Source organism: Macaca mulatta, chromosome X (genome assembly GCF_049350105.2).
Source record: "Macaca mulatta isolate MMU2019108-1 chromosome X, T2T-MMU8v2.0, whole genome shotgun sequence".
In the NCBI taxonomy this organism is placed as follows: domain Eukaryota; kingdom Metazoa; phylum Chordata; class Mammalia; order Primates; family Cercopithecidae; genus Macaca; species Macaca mulatta.
Genome location: NC_133426.1, coordinates 54098030 through 54111933, shown reverse-complemented (window position 1 = coordinate 54111933; position 13904 = coordinate 54098030). Strand labels below are relative to the sequence as shown.

At 38.3% G+C, this 13904-nt stretch overlaps 1 protein-coding gene across 5 annotated transcripts in view; it reads left to right on the top strand.

Moving 5' to 3' along the window:
- The window catches only part of WNK3 (WNK lysine deficient protein kinase 3), a 169938-nt gene that overhangs the window by 83793 nt on the left and 72241 nt on the right, over positions 1–13904 (top strand). For all 5 annotated transcript variants that reach the window (XM_077989069.1, XM_001089789.4, XM_077989071.1 and 2 more), the window contains one exon: positions 13429–13490. In XM_077989069.1, the coding sequence (XP_077845195.1) occupies positions 13429–13490 (62 nt within the window). The remainder of the gene's footprint in view (positions 1–13428; positions 13491–13904) is intronic.

The window sequence follows — 13904 nt, the reverse complement described above, 5'->3', positions numbered from 1 at the left end:
TTGTTTTCATAAGTACTGACTGGATTGGCCAGATTTCAGACTTTGAATGCATCAGGAGTCATTGAAATGTTATGTATTACTTGTTTTCATGGCTAAATCTGCATATTAGCATAGCTGAGTTGTGTATTTGTAAGATTACTCTAGAAATTCTGGTTCTTATTAGCATTTTCTATTTTACTACTATTTCATAGCTTAGCCAATGGAATCATTTTCTTTGTTAATTCCAGTTTCTTAATCAGTGAAGGTAATGTCTTTATTTTAATTCTAGCCATGGTATGTTTTAGACCCATAAAGATGGTTACTGTGGTTATCAGTGGTTTTAAGAAATTGGCTTTATTTCTGGTGACATTTCTATTCTTTCAGTGCTTACAAAACAGTACAGAAACTATATGAAGAATGGACTCTGTTGATGTGTGTAACACTGACATTAATTGGCAAAAGATTCTCTATGTTTGATTTGTTCGGAAATATCCATGGGCCTACTGTAAGTGCATATTATTAAAACGCTCCACACGTGTATTCTGGTAAAGACCATTTTATTATGTAACCAGTTTCTGAGACTAGCTAGCTGCCTTCGTTACTTCCTTCCTCCCTCCTTCCCTTCCTCCCACCCTCTTTTTTCATCTTTTTTTTTTTTTTTTTTTTGAGATATGATTTCACTCTGTCACCTAGTGCAGTGGCACTGTCATAGCTTACTGCAGCCTTGAACTCCTGGGCTCAAATGATCCTCCTGCCTCAGCCTCCCGGGTAGCTGAGTCTGAGGCATTCTAATGGAGTGAAACTTATCAAGCAGTGTAATTTCATTTAATTTTCACTGTAACTTTGTAAAGTAGTTAATTCCATTACATGGAAATATTTGTGTAAAAATTGAGAAAGTTGTAACTGATTTTTCTAGAGAGAGATTCTAGTTTCCAAGGAATCAGACTATTTCTGTAAAAACACTATTTAGCACAGTATTGTATTTATGTGAAATTGCTTTATTCTAATTGAAGGGAAATCGGTTTAAACAGTGGGTGTGTTTGCTGAACATTGTCAAAAAGTGTTCCCAAAAGGCATGTATTGCTTTGTATCTATTCATATTATTGAAACTGGTAATAATAAGGACATTAGTCATTTGGATTGATTTCCAGTGACATTATTCAGCCCTCTCCCTTTTGTAATGTAAATCAGTTAGAATACTGAAGATGTTGAAGTGGGGAGAACCTTTCAGATTGATCTCATTTTTCCAGGAAGGAGCCAGCTTTGTAAATAGCAGCATAGTTGAACTTTTCAATTTGGGAGGTTGGTTGAATGAGCTAAAAAACTGATTATTTGTGGATTACCATGGTAAGGTATTTAAGAAAAAGGCAAACTATTGTTTTGGGAGGATAGCAATTATGAAAGCTTTTTAAAATAATTTTATCATATTATACATGTTATATTCTCGATTTATATGTGTACATTCAATTTTGAAGCTGTAATTCTAACAATTTGGACTTAATATTAACTATTGGTTTTAGTATAGATCACCAGTTTTTATACCACATATTCTCTATTCTTGATTTTTAAATTTTGCTAAGTGCCTATGTAGTTTGAAGAATGGCTTTGTGTAATTTTTCAAAGTTACTTGGGTTTGAAATTTCTGATTCTTTGGATACCCGAAACTGACCTTTCATTTATATTCACACATGAACAATAACTTGTTGGACATTAAAAAAAAATCAGTTTACAATCTTTTTTTCCCATCTACATATTTTGTTCTTTTGTCTTCTTCTAGCTGATGCTTCAGAAGAGAAGCCTAGGCCTGTCTGATTTTTTTTGTTCCCTTTTCCTCCTAAGTGCTTATAGGTGGTATTCTTTATCTTTATAAGTAAAAAGTTTGGTGTATATATTTTGTTAATTTTCAGAATTCTTTGGGTATGGCATACATCTTTTATATGTCTTGGTATGGATCTTTTATTTCCTCACATGAAAATAGCTTTTTAGGCTGGGCGCAGTGGCTCATGCCTGTAATCCCAGCACTTTGGGAGGCCAAGGTGGGTGGATCAGCTGAGGTCGGGAGTTCAAGACCAGCATGACCAATATGGAGAAACCCCATCTCTACTAAAAAGACAAAATTAGCTGGGTGTGGTGGCACATGCCTGTAGTCCTAGCTACTCAGGAGGCTGAGGCAGGAGAATCGATTTGGGAGGCGGAGCGAAGATCACGCTATTGCACTCCAGCCTGGGCAAGAAGAGTGAAACTCCATCTCACACACACACACACAAAAGGAGCTTTTTAAAAATAACTTTCCTTCTCATAAATACTTTTTAAAGTACAGAAATGTATAAAGAAAGTTAAAGTTACCTATGCTCCTACCTCTCAAAAACAAAACTTTTGTAGTTTTTCTAGATGTTTTCCATGCTGTGTATGCATGAAAAACGTCTGGTATTTTATCAGGATTGAATCATACCAGCTATTTTTCAAATTTTTTTTAACAAGCTATATACATTAATTAAGGTATCCTAAATGTGCAGTTTGATAAGTGTTCACATATGTATACCTTCATGAAATGCAAATGAAGATACAGAACACTTCCAGCCCCCTAGAAAGTTCACCGAGATTCATCTACATTGTTGCATATATCAGTAGTTTGTTTCATTGCTGGTAGTTGTTCCATTGTAGAATATACCATGATTCAGTTATCCATTCTTCTATCCATGTACATTAGGATTGGTTCCAGTTTTTGGCTTTTATGGATAAAGCTGCTGTGAGCTTTCCTGTATATTTTTTGGTGAATACATGAATTCATTTCTCTTGTGTATATACTTAGGAATGGGATTGTTAGGTCACAGAATAAGGGTAGTTTTAGACATACCTTACATTGCCAGACAGTTTTCCAAAGCTGTTGTACCAAAATACGTTTCCGCTGGCAATGTATGAGACTTCCAGTTACGCATCCTTATCTGTTGTCAGTCGTCTAAATTTTAGCTGTTCTGATGGGTTTGATGTGGTTATGTATTGTGGTTTTTAACTTGCATTTTCCTGATAAATAATGATGTTGAGCGTTTTTTTTGTATAATTATTAGAGATTCAGATACCTTCTTTGGTGAAGTGCCTATTCAAATCTTTTTTGTATTTAGTCTGTTTTAATTTTGAGCGATTCTTCAACCTTTCTCTGTCTTTCTTGACATTATTGCAATGCAGAGGCCAGTTTTTTTTTATAGGATGTCTCTTAGTTTGGGTTTGTTTGAAGTTTCCTCATGATTATATTCAGATAATGCATTCTTGGCAGGAATACTGTGTAAATGATGTTGTCTTCTTATCAGTGCATCATAATAGAAGTAATGCCAGTTTGTCCCAATATTGGTGAAGTTAACTTTTATTACTTGGTTCAAGTGGGGCCTGCCAAGCTTCTCTGCTGTGAGGTTATTGTTTCCTCCCTTATAGTTTATGAGTTATTTGTGGGGAGATATTTTGAAGCTATGTAAATATCCCTTTCACTCAGTAGTTTTAGCATCCATTTATGATTTGCTAGCTCCATCATTCCTCTTCATATTTATTAGCTGGCCGTTCTCCCTCATTTATTTATTTATTTATTTATTTATTTATTTATGTTTGTATGAACTCATGGGGACCTTATTTTATTTACTAGGTTATAATATAATACTACTATTATTTATTTAGATGGTTAAAATACCCATTCATGGTAGCATTTGTGTCCTTTTGACATTTTCTCATCATTCTTTGAATACTTCCTTATTTTCTAACCACAGCAAGACAGATATTACAGGCTCATTTTGTCTGTTCCCTGCTCCTACCCTGGAATCCAGCTATTTCTCCATGGAGCTCTGATTCCTTTAATTAATTTATTTACATTTAAAAAGGTTTTTCTGAGGCAGGGTCTTGCTCTGTCACTCAAGGTGGAGTGCCAGTAGCAAGATCATGGCTCACTGCAGCCTCAACCTGGCTCCTAGGCTCAAACAATCCTCCCATCTCAGCCTCCCAAATAGCTGGGACTATATGCATGTGCCACCATGCCCAGTTAATTTTTTTAGTTTTTATTTTTTGTAGAGGCGAGGTCTCGCTCAGTTGCCCAGGCTGGTCATCAACTCCTGGGCTCAAGCAATACCCTCGCCTCAGGCTCCCCCTGATTCCTTTTAGTGGGTAATGTAATTTAGAAAAAAGCCTGAGTATTGGGTGTGTTTGCTGCTACTGGGGAGTTATTGCTTCTAGAGTTCTCAGCAGACAGACTAGGAAATTGTGCGTGTGTGTGTGTGTGTGTGTGCATGCACACGCGCGCATTCACATACCTTAGGTGACTTTGCTTTTGACTTTGTGTTCTAGGAGAGAATTTATATTATTTTTTGCCATGTATCTCAAGTGTACACGCAAGATCTCCACTTGGTTGTATAATGATGTTTGAAATTAAATATATCCGAAATCGAACACTTATATTTGCACTTGTCACCACCCCAAGCCGGCTCTTTTCACTGTCATCCCCATCTCAACAAATAGCAACTCTGTCTTCCCTTACTCAAGCCATATGGCTATGTTTTTTTGTTTGTTTGTTGAGAGAGTCTCGCTCTGTCCCCCAGGCTGGAGTGCAGTGTTGCTGTCTTGGCTCACTGCAACCTCCACCTCCCGGGTTCAAGTGATTCTCTTGCCTAAGCCTCCCAAGTAGCTGGGATTACAGGCACTTACAGGTGCACACCACCATGCCCGCCTAATTTTTGTACTTTTAGTAGAGATGGGGTTTCACCATGTTGGCCAGGCTGGTCTCGAACTCCTGACTTCAAGTGATCCCCCGACCTCGACCTCCCAAAGTGCTGGGATTATAGGTGTGAGCCACCACACTCGGTCAGCTCTGGTCATCTTTTATTCTTTGCTTTCTCTCATATTTTACTTCAAACTATCAGCATGTCTTTTGACTCGTTTTACAAATTTTTGTGGGTAAATAGCAGGTGCATATATTTATGGGGTACATGAGATATTTTAGGCTTGGGGATGGTGGCTCTCCCCTGTAATCCCGGCACTTTGAGAGGCCGAGGCAGGAGGATCACTTAAGCCGAGAAGTTTGAGATCAGCCAAGGCAACATGGCGAAATCCTGTCTCTATAAAAAATAAAAAATTCTTTTCTATGGCTTCATAGTATTCCATGGTGTATACGTGCCACATTTTCTTTATCCAGTCTATCATTGATGGGCATTTGGGTTGGTTCCAAGTCTTTGGTATTGTAAATAGTGCTGCAGTAAACATACGTGTGCATGTGTCTTCACAGTAGAATGATTTATAATCCTTTGAGTAGATACCCACATGTATGAAGCTGGAAACCATCATCCTTAGCAAACTAACACAGGAACAGAAAACCAAACACTGCATATTCTCACTCATAAGTGGGAGTTGAACAGTGAGAACACACGGACACAGGGAGGGGACATCATACACTGGGACCTGTCGGGGGATGTGGGGAAAGGGGAGGGAGAGCATTAGGACAAATACCTAATGCATGTGGAGCTTAAAACCTAGATGACAGGTTGATAGGTGCAGCAAACCACCATGGCACATGTATACCTATGTAACAAACCTGCATGTTCGGCACATGTATCCCAGAACTTAAAAACTTAAAGTAAATATATGTATAAAAAGTTAGCTGGGCATGGTGGCCCATGCCTGTAGTCTCAGCGACTCAGGAGGCTGAATGGGAGTATTGCTTGAGCCTGAGAGATCAAGGCTGCAGTGAGTCTTAATCACGTTACTGCACTTCAGCCTGGCTGACAGAGCAAGACCTTGTCTCAAAAGAATAAAAAGAGATACTTTGATACAGGCATACAATGCATAATAATCACATCAAGGTAAATGGGGTATCTATCACCTCAAGCATTTATCCTTTGTGTTACAATCTAATTATACTTTTAATTATTTTTAAATGTACAATTAAATTATCAACTATAGTTGACTTGTGCTATTAAATACTAGATCTTATTCAGCTTTTCTAATTAATTTTTGTACCCATTAACCTTCCCCACTCCCCTCCTGACTCTCCCCACTACCCTTCCCAGCCTCTGGTAACCATCCTTCTACTTTCTATCTCCATGAGTTCAATTGTTATAATTTTTAGCTCCCACGCATAAGTGAGAACATGCCAAGTTCGTCTTTCTGTGCCTGGCTTATTGTTCACTTCATATAATGACCTCCAGTTCCATCCATGACAGTATCTCATTCTTGTTTATTGCTGCATAGTGCTCCATTGTGTATATTTGATTTGACTCTTACTTTAACATATATCTGCATCCTGACTTCTCAACACCTTCACCATTGTCGTGCTGGTCTAATTCACCTCTTTTTTTTTTTTTTTTTTTTGCTGTCTTGTCCAGGCTGGAGTGCAGTGGCACGATCTCAGCTCACTGCAACCTCTGCCTCCCAGGTAGCTGGGAGTACAGGCACCCGCCACCACATCTGGCTAATTTTTGTATTTTTGGTAGAGACCAGGTTTCACCATGTTGGCCAGGCTGATCTCGAACTCCTCACCTCAAGTGATCTGCCTGCCTTGGCCTTCCAAAGTGTTGAGATTACTGGCGTGAGCCACTGTGCCCAGCCTTATCTCTTACTTGAATAATTGTAGTAGTCTCCTAATTGTTCTTGCTTTTGCTTTTGTTCTTTTATAACCTTTTTCTTATTGTAGGAAGCAGTGATAATTTTAAAATGCAGGTCACAACATGTCTCAGAGACCCAAAACCTCTCATTGCTCATCTCTCTCACAGTAAAAGCCACAATAATGTACTAATGGCCTATAAAGCCTTGCAGGATCTGGACTCCCCTGCACAACTCTCTGACCTCATGTAGATTTTATTTGACTTCCGTTTTCCTCTTTTTTTTCAGACAGAGTCTCGCTCTGTCACCCAGGCTGGAGTGCAGTTGTGCAATCTCAGCTCACCGCAACCTCTGCCTCCCAGGTTCAAGCGATTCTCCTGCCTTAGCCTCCCAAGTAGCTGGAATTACAGGCACATGCCACCACACCCGGCTAATTTTTGTACTTTCACTAGAGATGGGGTTTTACCATATTGGCTAGGCTAGTCTTGAACTCCTCACCTCAAATGATTCGCCTGCCTCGGCCTCCCAAAGTGCTGGCATTACAAGCATGAGCCACCACACCCTGCCTAATTCTTCTCTTGAATGATGATTAAACCCTTTCATAGGCCTATAGCTTGAGGGCAAGGAGATGCACACTTTCTGTATATTAGTGAGCGTTGGTTTATTCTGGTTCGTCTGTACTGAAGTGTGGTTTACTTTTTTTACTCCCATAATGAATTATCCAATGTTCTGAAATAATAAAATACATTAAAGACTATGATCTCCAACATGCAGGGCTGGCAAAATGTTTCCTGTCTGTATCCTTGCTCATTTGACTTTACTTATAAGGTCTCTATCTTCCAGACTGCAAAATGGCTCAGTCTGTCTTCTCCTTTTCTTCTCCAGTGTGCATTCTTATTCTTGCCATTAAAAAAAAAAAAAATGTTAGTTACTTTTTCCAAATATCTGTAGAAAGCTTTGTGGGGCTGAGGCAATACCAGTGCCTGATCAGTTTGCTAGTTCTTACAGACCTTTGATCACTTAACAGGGGGCAGTATTAGAATAAGTTTGGAATTTAAGTCTGCTTTCATGAAGTTAGGCTCCCCTCAATTCAGTTCTGTCTGCCTTACAGTTAATGGAACTTCTTCCTAATTCCTATCACTTTCATCTCTCATAGTTCCTGTCACTCTTTTATGTGTCAGTCTTTGTAGTGCTGGTATGTTTTCATCATTTTGGCCTATGTAATAGCCTGAATGTCATTATGTGAGTTTTATCCCAGGAACTGTGCTTTTGGTTCAGTTTTTTAACTTAGGGTAAATTTCATTGTTCAGGCCTGGCACGGTGGCTCGTACCTGTAATCCCATCACTCTGGAAGGTCAAGGCAGGAGGATAACTTGGGCCCAGGAGTTCGAGACCAGCCTGGGCAACACACTGAGACCCCCATCTCTACAAAAAAAAAAAAAATTTTTTTTTTTTGAGACAGTCTCACTCTGTCACCCAGGCTGGAGTGCAGTGGCACAATCATGGCTCACTGCAACCTCCACCTCCTGGGTTCAAGCAATTCCCATGCCTCAGCCTCCCGAGTAACTGGGATTACAGGCATGCGCCACCACATCTGGCTAATTTTTGTATTTTTAGTACAGACAGGGCTTCACCTGTTGAAGGCTGGTCTCCAACTCCTGACCTCAGGTGATCCGCCTGCCTCAGCCTCCCAAAGTGCTGGGATTATAGGCATGAGCCGCCACACCTGGCCCAAATTTTTTTAAAAAAATTAGCCAGGTGTGGTGGCATGTGCCTGTAAGTCTCAGCTGCTCAGGAGGCTGAAGTGGGAGAATCACTTTGAGCCTGGGAGGTTGAGGCTGTACTCCAGCCTGGGCAACAGAGTGAGACCCTGTCTCAAAAAAAAAAAAAAAAAAATGTTTAGAATCTTGCCTTCACCAACGATTGGGCTTATGTAAGACAACGTCTTTATAGATGAAGAATTCTATATAAATATAAAAATATGGAAGTGGGCATCATGCACAGTGATAATTTTCTTTAATTAAATAAGCAAAAATTCCACTGTTAACCAGGTATATACAGCATACATATAGGCTTGAGTCAATTTGTGTCTTTGGTTACACCTGGATTTCAACTCTGGCTCTTTGAACTCACTGTGTGACTTGAGGAAAGTTATTTAATCTCACCCAGCTTTGGTTCTTTTTGGTGTGAAATGCTTTTAAATGGTTGTAAAAGTTTTAAAATGCCTATCTTGCGTTTGCAACCTACTTTGAAATATATGGGATAATGTACCTATAGTAAAATCCCATAGACTATGAGTGGTGTTGGATATATAGTTTTTCACAGAACAATTCCACTTTTCTATGTGTTGGAAAATTTTTATAATGTTATAAAAAATGCCTGTATTGCAGGCTTATTAGGATTAGGTGATATAAAATATGAGAAGCATCTGGCATGTAATAAGTGCTCAACAAATAGTGGTTGTTAAAAGTACTTCAGGGGAGAGAGATATGCTTTGTAACATCAATAATACAATAAAGCAATTTATGAAATGTTTAAAAGTATATCCCAGTTTTACTGGTCTCCTTCACTCCATAATAACTGAGTAAGAATCTCTGGGATGTTGTACGTGGTCTTAGCTTTTTATCTCTTTGGTCTTCCCATCTCCCCTTCTGGGGCTGAGAACCACCAATGGGAGGAGGAAAGGTGTGGTGGAGCAAGTAAAGGAGAAAGATCCTCCTCAATACCTTCCCAAGGTTTGGCGTTACATAAGACCTCAGAACCAGTTAGGGGAGCCTCAAGAATATAACAAGATTGATTCCCTGCTCCTGCCCCAGCAGAAGTAGCTGTATCTACTTTTTTTTTTTTCTTTTCTTTTCTTTTCGTTTTTTTTGTTTGTTTGTTTTTTGTTTTGTTTTGTTTTGTTTTGTTTTTTGAGACAGAGTTTCGCTCTTGTCACCCAGGCTAGAGTACGATGGTACAATCTCGGCTCACTGGAACCTCCACCTCCCAGGTTCAAGCAGTTCTCCTGCCTCAGCCTCCTGAGTAGCTGGGACTACAGGTGCATACCACCACGCCCGGCTAATTTTTGTATTTTTAGTAGAGATGGGATTTCTCCATATTGGTCAGGCTGGTCTCAAAACTTCTGACCTCAGGTGATCCACTCGCCTTAGCCTCCCAAAGTGCAGCCTTCCAATGTGAGCCATTGTGCCCAGCCCACTCTTTATTATATATGTTTAATATTTGACTCCAAGGCTCCATCAGATTCATTTTGTATTCTCACTGCCTCTTAGCACAGTGCCTGCTACACACTAGGTTTCCAATAAATGTGTGAAGGTAGAAATAAGAAAGGAAAGGGTGACATAGGAAGAAAAACTGTGCCATAAAAATGTTCATGATCTGATATTGCCAATCCTAGAAATTAATCTGAAGAAAATAAAAAGGAAGCAAAAAGCACATACTACGATGCTTGTTTCATAGTGAATGTTAGCTATGGTAGCTATCTCTGTATTTTTACTGTATTTTTATGTATATGTAATAAAAACTGGCAGTAAGTTAGTTATCTAGGAATAGGGGAGGAGTTAGATAAATATGAATACTTATTGTCCTATCATGTGCCTATTAAAAACTGGAATAATGCAGGCCAATAAAGGTAAGGAAAAATACTTAATACATTTTAAAAAGCAGAAAAAAACTGTATAATTGCAACCATTTATACACATGAAAAAAGCCTATAATATTATAGCAAATATTATAATCACAGCCATGTTAGGAAAACAGCATTCTAGGTGATTTTTCCCATTTTCCTACATTTTATAATGTTATATACATTTAATAATTAAACATTTTTATAGGATAGCAAATACCAAATGTAGAGGAAAATGGATACTTTCACAAACATCTAGTAGGACTGTAAACTGGTTAGACCTTTCTGAAGAGCAATTTGGCAATATACATCAAGCCTTAAAAATGTCTAGCAATTCCATTTTTAGAAAGGCTTCCAAAGAAATAATTAAGAATGCATACAAAGATTTGGCTACAAGAATGTTCCTCACAATATGAAATACAGTTGCAAATAGCAAAAAAATTAGATGTTTGTCTCCCTTACTTGTGCCATTAAATAAATAATGGTATGTTTATACTAAAGGATATTATGTAGCCCTTAACATGTGCTTAAACACTTAAGATGTTTTAAGTAAAAAGAAGATTATAAAAGAGTACATACATTATGATTACATTAAAAACATGTGTGTGTGTGTGTGTGTGTGTGTGTACAGAAAATGGTCTCAAAGAATATACACCAAGGTGTTAAACAAGCTTATCTATATTCATCTTGCTTTGGTAATAAGAAAAAAATAAATTCAACTTTGTACAAACAGACTTACCAAGCCTCAAATCTGATAATCTTAGGGTAGGTCACCATTATATCAATATGCAACACTACAGTACAATTGTCCCTTGGTATCTGTAGGGGATTGGTTCCAGGACTTTTCTTGGATACCAAAATCCAAGGATGCTAAGCCCTACAGTTGGCCCTGTGGAATCACACACATGAAGTCAGCCCTCCATATCCAAGGGTTCTGAATTCTGAAAATACTGTCTTGTCTTTTTCTTTTTCTTTTTTTAAGACAGGGTCTTGCTCTGTTGCCCAGGCTGGGCTACAGTGGTGTAATCATAGGTCACTGTAACTTCAAACTCCTGGGCTCAAGCAGTCCTCTTGTCTTGGCCTCCCAAAGTGCTGGGATTACAGGTGTGAGCCACCATGCCCAGCCAGAATATTACATTTTCAATCCAAGATTGGCTGAATCCATGGATGCGGAATCCACGGATGCGGAATCCACAGATAAAAAGGACTGACTGCAGTTTTAAACAAAAGTAAAAATGGGGCAGGCGTGGTGGCTCACGGTTGTAATCCCAGCACTTTGGGAGACCAAGGCAGGTAGATCACTTGAAGTCAGGAGTTCGAGACCAGCCTGGCCAACATGGTGAAACCCCATCTCTACTAAAAATACAAGAAAAAAAAAAAATACAGGTGTGGTGGTACGCACCTGTAGTCCCAGCTACTTGGCGGCTCAGACAGGAGAATCGCTTGAACCTAGGAGGTGGAGGTTGCAGTGAGCTGAGATCACACCACTGCACTCCAGCCTGGGTGACAGAGTGAGCCTCCATCTCAAAACATAAAACAAACAAATGAAAGTAAAAATGAGGGCCGGGCGCGGTGGCTCAAGCCTGTAATCCCAGCACTTTGGGAGGCCGAGACGGGCGGATCACGAGGTCAGGAGATCGAGACCATCCTGGCTAACACGGTGAAACCCCGTCTCTACTAAAAATACAAAAACAGCCGGGCGAGGTGGCAGGCGCCTGTAGTCCCAGCTACTCGGGAGGCTGAGGCAGGAGAATGGCGTGAACCCGGGAGGCGGAGCTTGCAGTGAGCTGAGATCCGGCCACTGCACTCCAGCCTGGGTGACAGAGCAAGACTCCGTCTCAAAAAAAAAAAAAAAAAAAAAAAAAAAAAAAAGAAAGTAAAAATGAAACATTTCATTAAATTTGAAAGACATCTGCAAAAATGGCCCAGCACCTATTTGTAAATATTAATTTTGAAACCCTTAGAAATATTATGACAGAGCTTGACTTGTAGCTATCAGATATGATGGCGGATAAACCAAACATTAGCCATGATTCTGAGCACTAGCACAAAGTAGCATTAATAACCCCATTAATAATTGCAAGTGATTATAAAATATGATTCCATATTGTTATATAATAACTATGTTTTGTTTCTCTTTGCTTAGTACATACACTTGTCTCTGGATTTATGCATTAGGATGCCATGTTACTGTTCCAACTTACTGGGACTATACAAACATTAGTTAAATCACATACATTTTGTTGAATCTTAAGTATACAAAAAAAACTATTTGCTGAAATATTTGCTCTCAGTGTTTAAACAGTGATTATGTTAAAGAGCTAATTATCTAATCTATAATTAGAAGTTAGTCTAATTTATCCGGGAAAAAATTTCTCAGTATGGGTTAATTAGAATGATGAAATAGTTTGAAATAGTTTAGAGAAGTGGAGGAATATAAGTAGAGTCACAGTATGCAGAAGAGCCTAATTTATACAGAGGAGCTACAGTTTAGTGTGGCTTCAAACAGAGAGATAAGGCTGGATAATCAGGTACAGGCCAGTTCATTGAGAACATTATTTGCCATCTGAAGGACCTTAATCTTACAGAAGATAAGGAGCCATCATATAGGGTATAAACTGGGTAAGGAAATTATCAATTTTGTTAGATTTGCATTCTAAGATCACTCTGCTATCACTAGTGGCAGTGCGTAGAGGATGGATTAGGTAAATGTAAAATTATTTTCCAGTAGAATTGGTGTTTGTCCTATTAAGAGCTTAAACACTTTTCTCCTGGAAGCCAATGTTGCAGCTGCTGAATACTAATTCCTTGAAGGGATAGTTGAAATCATCTAGAGAAAAGAGATGCGAGACAGACAGACTACACATTAAGTTAATGCCTGAGTCATTGATTTATCTTCTTGTAGAGTGGTAGTAACTCTTCTCTTAAGTAGTAGTTTTACAACTAGGACTGGAAGCTCAGTAGTAGTGTCTTCCATTGAAAAATAACTCAAACAAAAGTACATATAACAGCGCTAACTTTTTCAAATGAAAAATCTTCATTTATAAGATGTACTTGGTGTATTGTTAAATTTTATTTATCTTTGGTATTAATGTTAATAATAGGATTGATGCAGACATCCAATAACATAGATATTCTACCAGGTTTGCAAGGTAACCAAAACTATCATGTTTTCTGAATAGTAACAAATTGTATATTTAGCTTGAATTTTACTGTTATCATAGCAAGTTTTTTGTCTGTACTGTTTACAGCCTGTATCCCAACCAGTTGGAGTTGAACAAGCAGCTCTTCTAAAACCAGATTTAGTTCGAAGGTAAGTATCTTCAAATTAGTACCATGAGAACAATGAGGATATGCTGAAGTTTGTGTACTCATTAGGTGCTTAGTGCATCCTGACTAGAGAAGCTTCTGTATTCTTGTACTTGTGTGAATGTTTAATAAAGATGTTTAATAAAAATATTACTAGATTTGTGTTTTGCTTTTTTATGTTAGTAGGGATCATATGGATTGTGAAATTAATTGTTCATTTTCTTATTGTGTTTATTTATACCCTTCTGTTCTAGGAAAAGCTGGTAAAGGGTTAAGGAAGGAAGAAACAATAGAGTTTAGAGTAGAATTCTAGCTAATCTAAAGAAATAAATTACAACTAGATATTTAATTGTATTATTATTTAGTACTTGAAAACTAGTATTTTTCTGTATAAAATATAGATTGGATAGTTTTTATT